The sequence below is a fragment of the Apium graveolens genome, chromosome 11 (assembly GCF_009905375.1).
Source record: "Apium graveolens cultivar Ventura chromosome 11, ASM990537v1, whole genome shotgun sequence".
NCBI lineage: Eukaryota > Viridiplantae > Streptophyta > Magnoliopsida > Apiales > Apiaceae > Apium > Apium graveolens.
Genome location: NC_133657.1, coordinates 134819899 through 134840503, shown reverse-complemented (window position 1 = coordinate 134840503; position 20605 = coordinate 134819899). Strand labels below are relative to the sequence as shown.

General features: G+C 35.5%; 1 protein-coding gene across 1 annotated transcript in view; it reads right to left on the bottom strand.

The window, feature by feature from the left end:
- Positions 1 to 13193, bottom strand: part of LOC141695904 (uncharacterized) — a 28094-nt gene extending 14901 nt beyond the window's left edge. Inside the window, exon 1 of the mRNA XM_074500111.1 lies at positions 12669 to 13193. Within this exon, the coding sequence (XP_074356212.1) occupies positions 12669 to 13193 (525 nt within the window). The remainder of the gene's footprint in view (positions 1 to 12668) is intronic.
- Positions 13194 to 20605: the final 7412 nt, after the last annotated feature.

Below are 20605 nucleotides of genomic sequence, written 5' to 3'. Positions count from 1 at the left end.
AATTTAAGCACAAAATACACAAAGATAGTAATATCTGCAAATACTGATCATAAAATCTGATGCATCATAACAAAAACTAAGCAGATTTAGAGAAAGAACCTGAAACCATTCCAAGTTCATTTACTAATCTTGTAAAAGTAGCTTCACACAGTGGTTTTGTGAAGATATCTGCTAGTTGTTGATCTGTTGGAACAAAGTGCAATTCCACTGTACCTTCATTCACATGTTCCTTTATGAAGTGGTACATAATGCTGATGTACTTTTTCATTGGGTGTTGAACTGGATTACCTGTCATAGCAATAGCACTTTGATTATCACAGTAAATAGGGATTTTAAAATATGTTAACCCATAATCCAGTTACTGATTCTTCATCCAAAGAATCTATGCACAACAGCTTCTTGCAGCAATGTACTCTGCTTCTGCAGTTGATGTGGAAATTGACTTTTGTTTCTTTCTAAACCAAGAAACCAATCTGCCTCCAAGAAATTGGCAGCTTCCACTTGTGCTTTTCCTGTCAATTTTGCATCCTGTAAAATCTGCATCTGAGTAACCTATTAGCTTAAATTCTGATTCTCTGGGATACCACAATCCCAGATCAGCTGTACCCTTAAGATACTTGAATTTTTTTTTTCACAGCTGTTAAGTGAGGTTCTCTTGGATCTGCTTGAAATCTTGCACAAAGACATGTAGCATACATGATATCAGGTCTACTAGCAGTTAGATAGAGTAGTGAGCCAATCATACCTCTGTAATCAGTAATATCTACTGATATACCAGTATCCTTATCCAGTTTTGTTGCAGTGGCCATGGGAGTGGATGCACTTGAACAATCTTGCATTCTAAATTTCTTCAGCAAATTTCTGGTGTACTTGGATTGACAAATAAAAGTGCCTTCTTCATTCTGCTTGACTTGAAGGCCCAGAAAATAGCTAAGTTCCCCCATCATACTCATTTGATATCTAGAGTGCATCAGTTTGGAAAACTTCTTGCAAAGTCTGTCATTTGTAGAACCAAAAATGATATCATTAACATATATCTGCACCAAAAGTAAGTCATTTCCATGGTTGAGGTAGAACAGTGTTTTGTCAATAGTTCCTCTGTTAAATCCACTTTCTAGAAGAAACTGAGCTAAAGTCTCATACCATGTTCTTGGAGCTTGCTTAAGGCCATAAAGTGCTTTATCAAGCCTGTAGACATGATTTGGAAATTTGGAATCTACAAAGACTGGAGGTTGTTCAACATATACTTCCTCTTCTAATTCTTCATTGAGAAAAGCACTTTTCACATCCATTTGAAAGACTGTAAACTTTTTGTGTGCAGCATAAGACAAAAATATCCTTATGGCTTCCAATCTAGCAACTGGTGCAAATGTTTCATCATAATCAATTCCCTCTTGTTGAGAATATCCTTTTGCAACCAGCCTTGCTTTATTCCTTGTAATTATGCCATCACTATTAGTTTTGTTTCTGAACACCCACTTTGTACCAACAACAGATCTGTTCTTTAGTCTTGGCACTAGGGTCCAGACTTTATTTCTTTCAAATTTATTTAACTCTTCATGCATTGCTTGCACCCAATCAGCATCTTGAAGAGCTTCTTCCACTTTCTTTGGTTCAGTCTGAGAAAGAAAAGAATTATAGAGACATTCATTTGAAGTAGTTGTTCTAGTTCTGACACCTGTATCAGGATTTCCAATAATTAAATCAGGTGTGTGTGATTTAGTCCAATTCCTTACAGATGGAAGATTTTCTCTAGAACTGGATGTTCCCCCATGATCCATGTTGTCTTCATCAACATTTTCTGATGCTCCCCCTAAAATTATGCTCTCTGAGTTGGATCCTTCAGAATTTAAGTTTTCAGAATTATCAGAACTTGGCCTATTAGAACTTTATGAATCAGAACTTGAAGAGCCAGTTGTAGGTTCTGATGCTTCTTGAGATGTGGTTGTATCTTCAGTATGCTCCCCCTGCACAAGTGCATCTTCTTTTGGCGTAGTCACCACAGTTTCAATAACATCAGAGTTTAATCCATCAGAGTTTGTAATATAAGGATCTAGACTGTTAGGATTTTCAGTATCAGAATTTAAATCTTCATTTTCAAATCTCAGCTGATCATGTTCATTGAAATCTTCAAGTCCAGTAATCTTCTTATCATCAGAAGAGACATTGATAGATTCCATGACTACCCTTGTTCATAAATTGTAGACTCTGAAGGCTTTTGTGGAAAGTGGATATCCAACAAAAATTCCTTCATCAGCTTTTAAATCAAATTTGGATAGCTGTTCAGGATGAGTCTTATGAACAAAACACTTGCATCCAAATACATGAAAATACTTCAGATTTGGCTTCTTTTTCTTCACCATCTCATATGGTGTTTTTCCATACTTGTTGATAAGTGTTGAATTCTGAGTAAAACAAGCAGTCTGCACAGCTTCAGCCCAAAAGTAGGTTGGCAACTTTGCTTCATCAAGCATAGTTCGTGCAACTTCAATAAGAGTTCTATTCTTTCTTTCAACAACTCCATTTTGCTGAGGAGTTCCAGGAGCAGAAAATTCCTGCTTTATTTCCATGGTTTTTGCAGAACTCTTCCATGATCAAGTTCTTGAACTCAGTGCCATTATCACTTCTTATGATCTTCACATAATCTTTGACTAATTTATCCAGTTGCTTGACATGATCAATCAAGATAGATGCAGTTTCACTTTTTGTGTGCAAGAAATACACCCATGTGTATCTGGTGAACTCATCCACTATAACCATAGCATATTTCTTCTTTGCAATAGACATGATATTCACTGGACCAAATAGATCAACATGTAGTAGGTTATAAGGCTCAAGAATTGATGATTCAGTCTTGCTCTTGAATGAAGATTTTCTTTGTTTTGCCTTCTGACATGAATCACAAAGGCCATCAGGAGCAAATACTGATTTTGGCAGTCCTTTCACAAGATCTTTCTTGACTAGTTCATTTATATTGTTGAAATTTAAATGAGAGAGTTTCTTGTGCCAATTCCAGCTTTCTTCAATTGATGCTCTATTTAACAGACAGATTGCAGAATCATCAGTACTTGTTGAAAGCTTGGCTTCATAAATGTTACCATGCCTGTATTCTTTCAGAACAACTTTGCCTGTAGATTTGCTTACAACTTCACAGTGTTCTTCAAAGAAACCCACATGATAACCTCTGTCACAGATTTGACTAACACTCAGCAGATTGTGTTTAAGTCCTGAGACCAGAGCTACTTTATCAATGATGACATTCCCAAGATTGATATTGCCATATCCCAGTGTTTTTCCAATATTACCATCTCCATAAGAAACACTTGGGCCAACCTTCTCCACAAAGTCTGATAGCAGGGCTTTATTTCCAGTCATATGTCCTGAGCATCCACTGTCCAGAACTAGGATGCTTTTCCTGTTGCCCTGCAATCACAAAGACCACTAATGATTAGTTTTAAGGACCAGACTTGCTTGGATCCTTTGGCCTTATTAAGTTTGTTAACATTTGCAGCGGATTTAGCATCAGAGTTTGTTAACATTTTTCTTATCAGCATTTACACTATCAGACTTTGTATCAAAACTTACACTAGAAGAAACAATGCTAACTTTCTTTAAAGAAGGTTTTATTTGGTAATAATCATAGTACAAACTATGATATTCCTTACAAGTATAAATGGAATTCCATAAACTACCACAATAAAAACAAGGATTTTGTGGCCTATATCTAACAGACTGACTCTTAACTCCTGACTTTGAAGGTAAGGAGTTTATGTTCTTATTTTTCCTGCAAAAAGAAGCCAGATGGTTAGAACTTCCACAATTATGACATGTCTTTCTAGGAGCATTAGGAACAGGCTTATAATCATTGCTTTTTTTCACACCTTCCTTTCCATTCTTATTTTTCCTAGGTGACTTTACCTTGTTTAAATTCTTAACATCTTTCAGCTTATGCTTAAGCTGTTTCTTTGTCATTAAGCCTACGTTTACTTCAGTTGGCCTTTTCTGTTTTAGTTTGTCTGAAATTAATTTCTCTTTAACTTCTGATTTTTCATTATCAGACTTTACAGCTACAAACTTAACAGGTTTTACCTTTGGCTTTTTTTAACAACTATAGACTTAATTTCTATAGTTCTTTTATCATTCTTATCATCTCCATAACCTAAGCCCTCTTTCCAGTTTCTAATACTTAACAAATTCTGAGTTGTTCTTCCAGAGTTAGTCCAAGTCCTGATAATCTCTATTTCCTTTTCTAACTCAGTTTTTAGAGATTCATTCATTTTAAGTACTTCATCCCTAACATAGAAAGCATCATCTCTAACTTTCTGAGTTTGATGGAACATGACTAACTTTTTTTCTAAATAATCATTCCTCTTTTTACAAACAAGATTTTCAGAAGTTAATCTTTCACATGTTAAAGTTTGATCTCTAAAACTAATAAACATGGTTTTAAGATATCTTCTCAACTCATTAATATCATTAGTATGAAAGGCATAAGTAACTTGAGGTACCTTTAACTCAGCAGCTTCAGAACTGCTATCAGCATTTGCCATCAAGGCATAGTTCTCCTCACTTTTAGAATCTGAAGTGTCTGTCCAGCTTTTCTTCTTTGTGACAAGTGCCTTGCCTTTGTCACTCTTCACTTTCTTGCAATCAGGAGATATGTGGCCTTTCTCACCACAGTTGTAGCATTTGACATTTGTGTAATCTCCTCTGTCAGACTTCCCTCCTTTGCCTTCAAATTTTCTGAAACTCTTCTTATCAGAACTTGCACCTTTCCTGGAAAACTTCTTTCCCTTCCTGAATTTTTTGTATGCAATCCTTGTGATTCCTTTCACCATAAGAGCACACAGCTTCATCATCTCTTAATCAGCATCCATCTCAGGCAAGCTTTCAGTTTCTGAGTCATCATCACTATCAGAACTTGATGACTCAGTATCAGACTTTGTGTGAGCGCTTTTCCCTTGCCTTTCCTTGAGGTAGCTGCTTTGGGGGATTCTTCCTTAGCCTTAAGAGCAACTGTCCTTGACTTTCCTCATTTCCTCTTTCTTCTTTGTTCCATCCCAAGTTCATGAGTCTTGAGCATCCCATAAATTTCATCAAGAGTTGTTTCTTCAAGATTATAGTTGTCTCTTATAATTGTGGCCTTCAAATCCCAACTTTCAGGAAGAGCTAACCGGAATTTAAGATTTGAATCTTCAAGATCATACTCCTTATCAACTAGTGACAAATCATTCAAGAGTTTGAAGAATCTATCATATAAATCAGTCAATGACTCATTAGGCTTTGAGTCAAAGTGTTCATACTCTTGATTGAGTCTAGTCTTCCTGTTCTTCTTAATCGAATCAGTTCCCTGGCATCTTGTCTCCAAGGCATCCCATATCTCCTTTTCAGTCTTGCAGTTAATTACCCTGTTTGACATTACATTATCAATGGCACTATGCAGCAAGTGTCATACCTTAGCATCCTTAGCAATTGATGCGATATCTTCAGCAGTGCAGTCACTCTTCTCCTTTGGTACAAACTTTACTGCTTCACCTGCAACAGCAACAACGAGTTTGGTTGGCTTGTGAGGTCTTTCATTGATTCTGTCAAGATATTCTGGATCTGTAGCTTCCAGAAATATAGTCATCCTCACCTTCCATATGGGGTATTCAGATGGTTTCAATATGGGAACTCTAATAGCCTCATATCGACTATGGATTTGAGTCTTTGGAGGTTCTTCAGTTTTGGTGGGCTTGGTTGGAGTTTCTGCTTCAGACATGATTGTTTTTGGATCTTAAATTGTTTGTGTGTTAATAGATAGGCTCTGATACCACTTGTTAGGTCACACACACTGTAGAAGGGGGGTTGAATGCAGTGTAAAGTACAATCAAATTGAACTTTAATAACTTAAGTAACAGAAAACAAACTTTATTGAAACAATAAACTCTGTTACAGTATGGAACTGTTACCTCTCAGTGATGAACAAATATCACGAGAGCTGCTAGGGTTACAATGAATATTATTCTCGATAATGATAACACTTATAGTGTAAATCCTATGTCTGTGTTTATAGACTACACAGTTACAAGATAATCGCTAATTGATATGGAATATAATTCTGCTTCCTAAAATATATCAATCAGATATCTTTTCTTCCAAGTATTCTATTCTTCATAGAATTCCTTCTTCATGCATATCTCTTCTTGGGTTTGTCTTGATCTTCTTTCCTTTCACTCAACCGCCTTCCTTATCTGAAAGTTTCATTAAAGTCCTGATATTATCTCCTGATAAATATTTCCTGAACCTTAAGTTCTGATAACTTAAGTTCTGACTTCAGTATAAGTGCTGATTTCCAGTTAAGTACTGATTTGTCCTGTTTAAGTAAGATCTGAAAACTAAACATAAATCATATTAGACAAGACATTATCAAATATATCTAACATTCAGGCTAATCCAAGAGAACCTCACTTAATAGTTGTGAAAAGAATTTTCAAGTACCTTAAGGGTACAACTTATATGGGATTGTGGTATCCTAAGGATTCATATTTGAAGCTAATAGGTTACTCAGATGCAGATTTTGCAGGATGCAAAATAGATAGGAAAAGCACTAGTGGAAGCTGCCAATTTCTTGGAGGCAGATTGGTTTCTTGGTTTAGCAAGAAACAGAAGTCAATTTCCACATCAACTGCAGAAGCAGAATATATTGCTGCAAGAAGCTATTTTGCATAGATTCTTTGGATGAAGAATCAGTTACTGGATTATGGGCTAGAAATTTCTAAAATCCCTATTTACTGTGATAATCAAAGTTCTATTTTTATGACAGGTAATCCAGTTCAACACTCAATGACAAAGCACATCAGCATTAGGTACCATTTCATAAGGGAACATGTGATAGAAGGTATAGTGGAATTGCATTTTGTTCCAACAGATCAATAACTAGCAGATATCTTCACAAAACCACTACGTGAAGCTACTTTTACAAGATTGGTTAATGAACTTGGAATGGTTTCAGGTCCTTTCTCTAAATCTGCTTAGTTTTTGTTCTCATGCATCAGACTTTATGATCAGTATTTACAGATTATCTTATCTTCATGTAATCTGTACTTTAATTAAAATTCATTAAATGCTGATTGTTATCTGATGTGGATCTTTAAACTCTGATAGTGTTTTGAATGTTCTGTGACTATTCAATCCAATGAGGATAACCGTGCTAGATGCTGACCTAGTAGTCTTTAACATACTTGAAATCCCATGTTTGAATTAGTTGTTTATGTGGAAACTTATTAACACAAGAATATTCTGATATTGAGCTTAGTCAAGTTTACTTTGTGTATCTTATTACTAAATCACAAACTAGATTCTTACTTCTTATCTGTTAAATTATGATGTCAGTAAATCTTAAGGATGAACTAAGTGCTGATAAGCCTCACTTATCAAAAGAAAAAGAAAATAAAAGTCAGGTACTCCTTTGAGATCTAGAGTAAATATGTGGAAGGGAAGACCCAAGTGCATTGCTGGTATTAAGTAATATGCATTAGAAAAGATGCATTAAAAGAGCAAATAAATTTTTCTTGGTGACTTTTGATAATCTCTGATTACTGGAGAAATACTCTGATAACATCATAATTTCTGATAAGCAGTCGTGACTCACTTACACTGAGAAGCCACTGTAAAAAGGAATTTCAAAAGATGCATAAAATGAGCACAAACAGTTGAGGTGTACTCTTGCATAAATTTGTTCTTGAGTAGACTTCATGATTGATGACATATTTTAAGCACTTTTCTCAGTTATGCCTTATTTCTAAGATGTACTGAAGTTTATCAGACTTTAATCTTTATCTGATATTCTGCTGAATGCACACACTTTCACTCCATATGAATGATGAAAATTACTGTGGTGATTAAGTTGTTTTTGATAAACAGTTAAGTGTCATTTGCTTAAATTCTGAGGACAAGTTTTGATGAAAATTCTGATGATTAAACTCTGAAGAATCAAATCAGTATTTGTATGAAGAAACACAGAAAAGGATATTCACTTTTTGAGTACAGAAGCCATATTCTGATGACTGTTAAAATATGATATAAGTTTAAGTTCTGATATTAAATCCTGATGGAATCCTTGATGCTTACGTGGAATTATTCTTTACTTGACTTATTTGTGGTAAAAACTGAAACAATCATATTTAATCAGAATATTTAGGTGAGATAAAAACAGTCATAATCATTAAGGGTTAGTGGTAAACGTGTTTGTCTTGAAAAACTGCATGTGCACAGTAATTATTGTTTATTTCTCGTGCCCATTAACTCCTTCTTTAACTTTTTACTGACTGTTATTATTACACATCGGTCTAGGGAGACGAGGCATCATTATTTCTACTCTTAATCGTTAAATAGTCCCGAGTCCCTTGGTATTCCGATAGCTATTTAAACCGATAATTCATGTCAGCCATATAATCTTCCATTTTCTCACAAACTCACACTCTCTCTTAATTCTCATCATTTTTCTTCTTCATAAACAAAAATGGTTCTTTTCAACTTGTTCATGAACTATGAAACTTTCAATGTAGAGTTGAGTTGTGATGACTGGCAATAGGAGTGGCATGTCACTGCCATTCTTGAAGAGATCTGGAACTCTGTTCCACATGAGGTTCACACAGACCTCTTGTTCTTTTCGATGGACTATCAGCTCCATCTGGATCAATTGGAAGAAGAAATGAGAGAGGCTCTCCTTCAGCAAGAACAGATCATCCGTCTTGCAGTGCTCTTTGTCAACAGCAGGAGGAACTAGTCGATAGGTTTTCTTTTAGGACTAAGGCTGTTGATGTTAAACTTCTTAGACTAGGACTATCTTGTAATTTTTGCATGTAATCTATAAATTTCATGAAATCTACTTGTTTGATATATTAATGAAATTTCCTTTAATTTCAAGATTTAGTCTCTATTTCTCTCATATTATGTGACTGTGAATGTTCTAATTGTAATTTTTTAATCTTTACTTCATCTATTTGAACTATATCTTGTGATGAATGTTTTGATTAAAATTATGGTCAATAATAAATTATGATAATTTGAGAAACAGTTGAAGCACAAGTTCATGCATCAGAACCTATGATAGTTGAAGCTGAGAATGTTACTTCTCAGAAAGAAACAGCAGCTCAAAGTTCTAATACTTTGAGAAGAAAAAGTCTGTAAGTTCTGTTGCTGCTGAAGCAATTCCTTCATTGGCAAGGATGTTGAAGAAAATGAAGGCTAGGAGGTATTTGGCTAAGGCTCCATCAGAGGATACTGAAGAAGCTGAGGAAGGAGATCAGGAATCTCTAATTTCATAAGAACCAATTATCATTGAAGCCCTTCCAGCTCAAGCCCAAGACACTGCTAATGATACAGTGGTTACCCCTCATATCTCTCCTATTAAAGCTACAGATGATGCTAAAGAACAAACTGAAAACTCTGAGATAGATATTCACAATTTGAATATACCAACTGTTCTTTATCTGGAAGCTCCATCTACAGCAGCTCAGCAATCTCCAACTCATTTTTCAATTTTAAATGCTGAGATACCATCTACACCAACCACACCAGCTCTGGATATAAATTCTGATGCTCAGAATTTAAATGAAGTTGTTCCTGAATCTCCAGTTGCTTCACACACTATTGTGCTGTCAGAACATAATGAGTCTTCCTCAAGTTCTGAAGACAGTGTTTCTGTTGAGACTCCAATTCCCATACTAGGCAAGGAAACATTGGTGAAAAATTTGTTGAAAAGGAACCACCTATTCCTCGGGAGGATACTCACAGAGGTGTGGAGTGGACCAAGAAGTGGAATGAATCAAATTTTATTTCAAGCCCTAAAATTCTGACAGAGCATATTGCTAAAGTTGATGAGTTGCTCACAAATGCTGATTTAAAGACACAACTCAAGATCACTGCTCTATCTACCAAACATCTTCAAGGTCTACATTCTCTACTCATGAAAAGGTTGATACACTAAAGGAAAAAGCTGATAAGCTAGATCTATAGCTCAAGCTTGACAAGAATAGATATACCAGACCTACTCTTAAGAAAGTTGAAGCCATTGAGAAGATTCAAGAGAAGCAACAAGCCCAAATTGATGAGGTCCTGGCTAACCAAGTTTCTCAGAAAGATCAAAAGGATGAAATCCAATCTTCAGTTGAACTTCTTTTCTCTCTCTTACTTCCCGATGATGCCAAAAAGAGGGAGAAGGTAGTTAAGTCCAAATGCTCACCTACTCAAATACTGAAGAAGAAGGATGATAAAGGTGATGACCAGGGAAACTTTGATAAGAGCAGAGGTCAAGGAAAAGTTCAAGGAAAATCTTCTACACAGAACAAGTCAAGTTCTGATGCTGTGAATGCTAAAAGTCTGAAGTCAAGTTCTGATAAACAAAGTCTGATGTTAAGTTCTGATATTCTGATTCAGTCAGGATCTAAAGACTCACAGAAGTTTTTACAAACTCTGAAGCTAAAAGGGAAGAAGACTATTGTTTATTACAAAGATCCTAAAATCCAGACACTTGATGAGGAGATAGCTAGAAGATTATTTCTGAAACAAAATCCAGGAATGGATTTGGAAACTCTCAAGGAGGAAGAAGCTAGATTTGCAGCTGAGAAGACAAATTTTAAGTCTAAAGCTTCTGATGCAAAGAAACCTCCAAGGCCTAAGGAAAAAGGCATTATGATCAGGGAAAAGTCAAATTCTGAGACTTCAAAGTCCAAGACTAGATCATAAACTGAGATTGATCCTAAGTCAAAAAGAAAAGAAAAGGTTGGTGAACCTTTCAAGATTGAGAAAAAGATAAGTTCTTCCGTTCCAGTCTATCAAACTACAATGCATGATAATGATTTGAGAGAAGATGAAACTGTTCAAATTCTGAAGAGAAGAAAGATAATTGAAGAATCTAAAATAACCTCTGGCACTGCTCAAGTTGTTCAGAATGAAGAATAACAAGTTACAGAAGAAACATCAAATTCTGATCAAGTTGATTTGAAAAATATGACAATTGCTGATAAGAAGAAGTTGTTATGGAAGAAAGCTACTCCAGTTGAACCAAAATCCAATCTTATGATTAATCAACTCGCAACATTTGGGTTGAGAGCCAAGCAACCTAGAGATAGAGCTGGATTAGGTTCTGATGAAGAGAAGATACAAACAGGAGTAGAAGTTACTCTAAGAGATCCTTTCATGTTGACAGACAAACCATATGAACAAATCAAACAAAAGCACCTTGACAAAGTGTTGTATGCTCAAATTGTGATAGATGCTCATGATAAGGATAATCTAAAGGAGAAATTGATTTTATTTCTCAATGATGGACTAACTTACAGACTAGCTGATACTGATGTGCTAAAAAAGTCTGTCAGAGAACTTCAACATATTCACTATCTTCTGGAAGTAAAATCTGATGTTACAAGAAGATGGTCAGAATATATTTTGAAGGCTATAAGAGATCTATTTAGAATCTCTGGTACAAAGACTTCTCAGTATATATCAATGATTACTGAAGGTGATGGAAGAGAAATTCCTATGCTGAAGAACTCTACTAAGGTGGAAGTTATTCTGAAAGGAAGATGCTTATGTTATAATGAAAACTCTTCACATCCTAGAGTTATCAGACTTGGTGATGGACTTGAAAGAACATCAATTCAAGCTCTTAGAACAGCCAGTTATCAAATTGGTGATAATAAAGATGAAGAACTGATGCAGGTCAAAGCACAATTAGTTGAAGTTCTGAGAAAAGCTGAAGATAAGCTGGTAAAAGATTTTATTAAGAATCATTATGGATTCAGATTAATCCATTGATATTGGTAAAGCTACAAGGACTGTAAGTTGTAGTTAATAGTCTTATTAAACTCTCATTGCATTTGAACTTAAATGTTTTTGACATCATCAAATCTATTAACTTGTATATTTTTGCATAATTTACAAGTTGGGGGAGATTGTTAGATATATTTGAGATGTCATGTCTAATATGTTTCATATTTAGTTTTCAAATCTTAACAACAGGAAATATCAGTACTTACTAGAATCAGTACTTACTGGAAGTCAGAACTTAAGGATATCAGAACTTAGGTTATCAGAAGATAAATATCAGAAGATAGATATCAGAACTTTAGTACGGAAGGACTTACAGTTAAGGAAGGAAGCTGATTTACAGGAAAGAAGATCGAGACTAATACAAAAGAAGATATGCATGGAAAGAGTTAGAAGATAAGAAGATTTGTATAAGATATCTGATTGATATATTTTATGAGACAGAATTATATTCCATATCAATTAGAAGTTATCTTGTAAGTGTGTACTATATAAACACAGACATAGGTTTACACTATATGTGTTATCATCATCGAGAAGATCATACATTGTAACCTAGCAGCTCTCGTGATATTTGTTCATCACTGAGAGGTAATAGTTCCATTGTAACAGAGTTTATTATATTAAATATAACTGTTTACTGTTACTTCTGTTTAAAATTGATTTGATTGTATTAAACAATGTATTCAACCCCCTTCTATAGTGTTGTGTGACCTAACAGATCCTACAGATATGGCGGCAACCATTGCTCCATTGCCCATACGTAGAATTACCTCATCTTATTCAAGAGTCCTACTTCTCTTTAGTCCCTACAACAAATTGCAAATATGAGAACCACAGGCGGTATCTAATACCCAAGTAGAAATTGGACTTAGTGACATATTATCTTCGATCATGAACATATCTGAATCAGAAGGGGTAGTCTCACCAGCCTTCTTCTTTTTCAACTTTGCAAGATAAGCCTTGCAGTTTCTCTTCCAGTGACCCACCTTGTTACAGTGGAAGCAAATAGCATTGCTTTTGGGGTCTACTTTAGCCTTTGTTGGAGTAGGCTTACTCTCACCAATCTTCTTCTTTTTCTTGGGAAAGGTCCTCTTCCTTTTTTTGGAAGTTGAGCCTTCTCCAATAAGAAGAACAGAACTCTTCTTTGAAGGAAAATTTGACTCAGCAGTTTTTAACATGTTATGAAGTTCAGGCAAGCTGACATCCATCTTATTCATGTGAAAGTTCACAATAAACTGCGAGAATGAATCTGAAAGTGATTGCAAAACCAAGTCTTGGCTCAGCTCCCCATCCATGGCAAAACCAAGTTGCCCCAAGCTTTCAATCAAATTGATCATTTTGAGCACATGGTCATTCACAGATGTCCCCTCTGCCATTTTACTGTGGAATAGCTCTTTTGATATCTCATATCGAGCTGTCCTCCCCTCTACATCATACAACTCTTGTAGATGCACTAGGATAGAGTATGCATCCATGTGCTCATGTTGCTTCTGAAGCTCAGGGTTCATAGATGCTAGCATAATACATTGGGCAACATTTGCCTCATCTATCCAATTATGATATTCTTGATGCTCTTGACAAGTTGCATCATCATCGGGGGCTTTAGGCAATGGTGAGTTTAGTACATAGACCATCTTCTCATACTTAAGAACAATTCTCAAGTTTTGAAGCCAATCAGCAAAGTTGGGACCAGTCAACTTGTTAGCATCAAGTATGCTACGGAGTGATAGTGCAGAAGACATGATATCTGTAAAATCTGAAAATATAAACACATAACAACATAAGCACATAAAAAAATCAATTATTACTCCACCATATGAATCGGGTCTTTATCCATTGGTGGCTCCCACTATTTAATTTATGCTATACAACCCTCTAAATGTATAACTAAGCATTCATAACACTAGTGAGAATAAGGATCCTATTTTCCATTACATCACCTCGGCTATAGCACGAAACGTAATGTGATGTTCTATAGGTAGAAAACTCCTTTCAATTACATCTCATGTTATTCCCTATAATATTTTAGCCTCTTGAATCATTGAGTCTCGGTTCTAGCACGACTCACTCAATATTTTAAGTCAAGTCAAACCCAACATCTTGTATAATTAAATTAGACTTTCAATAGCCCACGGCTATGGCACGTAACGACCAATGGAACCCAATTTATCATACACATCCCATGTGATAGAAAAGCATCTCTTAATCTCAAAACAAAGCCCTCGGCTATAGCACGAAACGACAATGTCTCAAAATAAGAACTCTACTTTCTATTATACCGGAAGGCTATGAACGACACAATCCCGTTATGTCATTGGCCAATTTACTACTTGATATTATTTTATGAGGGATTATATTATGTTACAACCATAATCATATTATAAATATATTCTTCCTTTTAAATTAAATATTTCAAATCAATAAATGATAATTGGATGATTCCCAGATCGGGGGGAGCATTGTCAATAGGCATCACTTAATACCCCTTTCTTACAGATCGAAATACGCTTTTGACAGAATCATCCTTTCTCTCAAAAATAAAAATTCATATTTAATTATGTATTTCACAAACACAAGAATCTCATGATTGTATTCATAATATTTATAATATTATCATGGAACACTTCCACTAAGCCTAGATCGTCTAATATATACCCTATGTCAATTAAGTTCACCTAAATCTATCATCGCATGATAAATCAATCATATATCACATATATAAACTTAAAAGATCATATTAATAGGCATGTTATAACATTTAACATAATTATATACAAATGTATGAATTAATCATGCATTTAATATTATCAAATAATACATTAAATACAATTTAAGGGATATAATCAGTTATAATTAAATTTATTAAAAGTATTAAATAATTCCATCAGATGCGCCTCGAAAAAACGAATCCAACGATATATTACACATCTCAATCGGAGTTCGGACGCGTCCTTACGAGCCAAAACAAAAACCTGGCGCAAAGCTGCTGCACGTTCAAAAACGCGCGCGTGCGCGCGTGACAATCAGACCGCCGCCTGCACACTGTACTCCCGTTCAACTCCTTTTCTTTTTCTAAATTCTAACTTTAGTAGCGCACGGAACACCGTGCAATCATTGGTACAATGATTATAGTAATCATCACACAAATTATATACAGATTATTTATCTATGTTTTTCTTAAAACAATTTTTAAAATACTTTCGTAAATCATAAATAAATAATCTATATATCAAAAAATTCAGAAAAAAATATCCTACTGATCTACAACAAATGTAGAATCATTTTATGGGATTTAAAATATTTTTATAATTTAGTTATATTTAATTCATAATTAAATCAATTCTAACCCCACACACAAATAAATCGATAAAAAATTCATACAACATAATAAAATTCTGAATTTTTTATCACGAATCTAGATTCATACAACCTATGCTCTGATACCAATGATGGGATTTATGCATACATAGAAGCGTGGATAATAGTTTAAATCGCATAAAACCACATATAAATCGCATACAATTCATGAATAAAGTGAGGGATCGACTACTAACCTTTAAAAGCAATCCAAGAATGATGAACGGAGATCCCTAGCAGCTGCTCCTCATGTTTGAAGCACTCCAACGGTATCCACCAAGAGATCGAAGTAATGGAGGGAGAAAGAGGTTGAGAGAATTAGGGTTGCCTCCTTTCTTTTTCTTCTTCAAAAATTAGGGTTTTTAGAGTTGAGGCAAATAGGGTTTATAATAATATATTTATAGGCAAAAATTTCAGCTGAAAATTTTCCCATAAAATATTATTATTAATAGCCCCTTAATTGATTATTTTCATTAATCAATTAACTAATAATTAAAACACCTTTTAATCATTAATCCCTTTTTCTAAACACTTTAGAAAACAATTCTCTCACTTGATTTAATTTCCAAAAGTTAAATTCTTAATTAATAATATTAAATATTTTTCTTAATTAATTTATAATTAATTAAATCTCATTTAATCAATTATTAAATTTGCTAATTAATTATTTATTTCACAAATAAATAATTACCAGCCATCTGCAGGTTCAATACTAAGCTAGTAGTAGAAATAAATAATAATAAAACTATTTTATAATTATTTATATAAATTCTCTAATTCATTAAATACGATTAATTAATAAATTAATCATATTTATTCTACATCGTGAGGGATACTTCTAAGCATATCGCGACTATCCGGATAATACGAATTCACTGCTTAGAATACCAAGAACCTTTTCAGTGAATAGTTATCGTACAATCAATTCCTTCTACCCTGCAATGTCCCGATTAAATACAAGGCATGGAACTCGTGTCAAGCCTATCTAATTTAATCATATGCTTTCACATTCACTATGCTTAACACTAATTAATGTGAACTAGAAACTCCTTTCTAATTCCATTCACTCTGGCCAGAGATTCCTGAACTAACATAAGTGGATCATCATAGAACATTCTCTTCCTTCACTGGAAGGGGTAGATCCTTTATTGATCATTCACTATCTTCATGTACAAATTCCTACACCCAGAAAAGCCCTTATTATTGTCCCTGGAGACTAAGAACTAAACCAAAGTATAGTTCGGTGTACACAAGATGACTATGATGACCTCAAGTCTAAGGACACTTGTACAACTATCACTATGTGAACAACTGCTAACACGTGAGTGAACTCCATCAGTTGTTCTGCTGTGCGAGTCATGTTCAGTGAACTTATTCTATAATAAGTACCTACATACTAGCTATAGTGTCACCACACAAATGTCTATGAGAACAAACATCCTTCATAATGAGGCAAACATAGTATGTACCGATCTTTGCGGATTACTAATTACCAATTAGTAATCCTACGACCAAGAACTATTTAAGTTTAGAGTTATCATCTTTTAGGTCTCATTATTATGATCTCATCATAATCCATAAAAAAGCTTTACTCTAAACTACGGTATATCTTATTTAAACACTTAGATAAAGCCCGTAATAAAAACAAAACAAGTCTTTTATTAATATAATTGAAATCAAACAAATTACAAAAAAGTTATTCCTAAATCATCATACATGATTGGACTTAGGACACATCTCTTTCATCAATAGCCCACAACAGACACTTGAATGTTGGTCTATTGATCTTGGAAGAACTTACAACCAGGATGACCATGCCCCAATCTCCTAGAGGTAAGGAAATTTTCTTTCCTAGATTCATTATGTCTACTTTAAACCATAAAGTAACAGGCATATATTTGTTGATGGTATAGATAGCACTAAAATAGGCAATTGTAAGCAAGTGCCCAAAATAATATTTGGTTCACTTAATACAAAGAACAAGATAAATGTGAGTCTGAAAATCACTCCATTCATGATGGAGAGATTTAGGACTTATCCTTACCCAATGGCTGACATGAGATCTAATGCACAATCTAGCACAACTATGGTTCCTGAACCTGTGGAAGTACAAACACAGGAACACCCACAGGTACCTTCCCAAGTTGAGACCACTTCTTCAAACCAAGTAGCAGCTAGGAAACCAACCACCTCATCTTCTCAAAAGGATGAGGTGAGTAAAAAAAAGAGAAGTGAGGCGCCTTTAAATTGTTATAAATGAGAGTGGTGAGGAACAAACAGAAGCTGAGTCACCATTGTTCAAGAGAACAAAGAAGAGTAAAAAATCTGAGCTGACCACTCAAACCACCTATGTATCCTCCCAAAAGGATGCAGTTGTAAAAATGGGGACAAAACAGACTCTAGAAGCATCCTCTCAACAGGGTGTTTCTATTGAAAGAGCATTCTCCCCAATGCACCCTATAAAGAGTCTGCACAACCAACACTTGATCAAATTTAAGTGTATGGTAGAAGAATAAGGATGGCACACACAGTGAGAGCACTTCTATTGAAGTTCCCTCATCCATTCAGGGGGAGCTTCCAACACTCACTTCTGACCAACAACTCTTAATCTCACAAATTTCATCTTCACATACATCACTTGAATTATTTCCTCAAGTACAAGCTCAATCAAGTGACTTGGTTCAAGAAACCTTGCTCACCACCCAGACACTACAATCAGATGGTGAGAGGCTACTAGTTGGAGTAAACCTTGATGACACCATAAAAAATGTGGGGGATTCATCAGTTTTTACTAAAGACCCTATGGATGTTACAAATGCACCTTCATGTGCAAATCAGCCTTCACAGGCTGTTAAGTTTGAGGGTAGTACTCCTGAGGGGGAGCTATCTAAATCTTCTCCAATTCAATTGGAGGTTCCTGTTCCAGGAACAACTCCCCTCAAAACCCTAGCAGAAATTACTTTAGCAATAGATGCTAGGAGTACAATTGCCAATGACCCTGCTACTGAGATGCAAGTTTATCACATTCATGTGACAGTGCTTTGCAAGAAGCACAAGGGTTTGAGACTGGTGCACATGAAAGTAACCCATTCAAATCCTCTTCAATTCAATTGGAGGTTCCCACTACATGTGAGGAACAACAACTTGTCATAACCACAGAGCAATTTGTGAGTAAAATTATGACTTCTGTCACAGGTGGTTCTGATCCTCAACCCTCAATATCTCAACCACACTTAATCTCCGAGTGGCTTCAAGAAACTGAACATCAACCTTCAACCATTGAAGATTAAAGGGTTGATCAGCTTGGAGGCCTAGCACAAATATCACAATAGCTACTCACATCCAACATGTCAAATCAGGACTACCAAGCTATCATACTCACCTACCAGGCTGATGTTGAAGAAAATCAAGAAAAAATTATTGATGAAGCTGGTCAGGATGCTAACTGTGATGCTTGGCTGGATAAGAAATTCACCATTGAAATGGATGTTGTATTAGCTAAGTTCAGGGAGGAATACATCACCATTCTGGGAAGCAATGCTACATCCCTAACTCCCCAAGAGATGTATGATGCCATCAATGATGTCTATAAAGCTCAAATCAAGGTTTTCCACAATTTTGGAAAAACACTTCAAATCACATTGAATGGACATCAAGACAAGATTATGAGAATGGTCAAGGAAAAGATGGATCAAATCATCTCCTCTCAGACTGAGATCAAAAACCAATTCAAAAACTCTTCAGAACAAATGTCAAGGTATGATCTCAGTGGGATTGATAAGAGTGTCACATAGCTGAAAGACTCCTTTATAGCCTTGCACAAGGTAGTTTAAGATCACATCACAAACTCCAATGATACAAGGTGGAAGTTGGATCAAATGCACACTGCAAGATACACTCCTTCACCTTTGGTCATGGATGAAATTCAGAAATATGTGTAAGCTACATTTGGACCATCTACTGCTCTCTCTACTTCAAGCTCCTCTCCACAAGACCTTCAAGACCTCAAGACACAAGTGGCTTCTCTAGAGACCTCCAATGCATCTCTCAATGCTCAAGTTCATGCTTGGACTTCTCTAGTCAAGAGTCAACAATCAGACATCAAAACCCTGATGGACTCTCACAAGTATCTCCAAATGCAAAATTCCGTTACTTTGGGAGCCATTATGGGGAAACTCAACATACCACTGCCCTCACTACCTGAACAAATAAGGCCATAAATTCTAACTCCCCTACTCATGCATGTCACCAAGACTAAAGGGGAGATTAAGGCTAGGATCTAATAATCTAGGGATGCTAAAGCAAAATCTAAAGAGCATATTTGTCGCGCCCCAAAATCTGGGGTCAGGGATCTCGGAGGCCACACCATCTCAATCACTATAAAGCACATACCTCGCATCACAATATATAAATAATCACATTTTAAGACCCCATAATTATCACACACACACACTTACAGGTTATTGTCTTGGAAACGAATCATTCATTACTAGAGTAGATCAACCACAAAGTGATAATTATTACAACTCAAAAGTAATTAAGTCTTACCGGGGAATAACCTTTAAGTAAGGCTAGTCCATCGGCCAAATATACGTTTCTTATTTATTAGCTTACATAAGTCATACTTATAAATAAGCCGAACTAAAAATAACTGAAAACCAATCCAGCTTATTCGGACACCTGTGGTACAACACCAAACAACCTACGGGACAGCTAGCCATTTCCTACCCATTTTCTGGCTGTGGTTCTCATGGTAGGCATCTTGATTCACTATTGTGTTGTGTCAATTTAAGAAAACAAGTGTGAGCTATAATGCCCAGCATAAACATGTACAGTATGAAAATGACTGTATTATAACTCATGTAAAACATCATATGTGATAATTATGTTTTATTCAAAAATAGTTTTCCTTGGTGATACACACCTTCTCATGAAAATAATTCTTTAGTGGATTTTATTATTCTACGAATACCTTAATGGTAAACCCAGCACCTAGACTTGGTTTACGGTATTACATCACAATTCCAATTGAAAGAATAGGACATTCACCGGAGCCACCGTATACGATGATCAATCGTACTACGGAAATAGTAACCTTTTCTATATGTAGATGGACGATTCCCTTTTATTATTGGTTATCACCCTGGCCGCATTTGGGCCTTTTCTGTGTCCGTCCCTCTCAGGTACACACTTCGTGTCTATCCATCTCAAGATACGGTTTTACATCCATCCCTCTCAGGTACGCATACTCCACATGTTCATCAGTATATAAGATACCTTCTCATGTGGTAGTAAATTGGTAGTCTCCCCAGTCCACGAAGTACTGGAGTCTACCCCTCCTTGTCCTTATAAGAATCTCATCATCAATCTGAAACTTATATTGTTCCCCAAGCACATTGCTTGTTGATAGGTACACTTTGATTTGTACGTA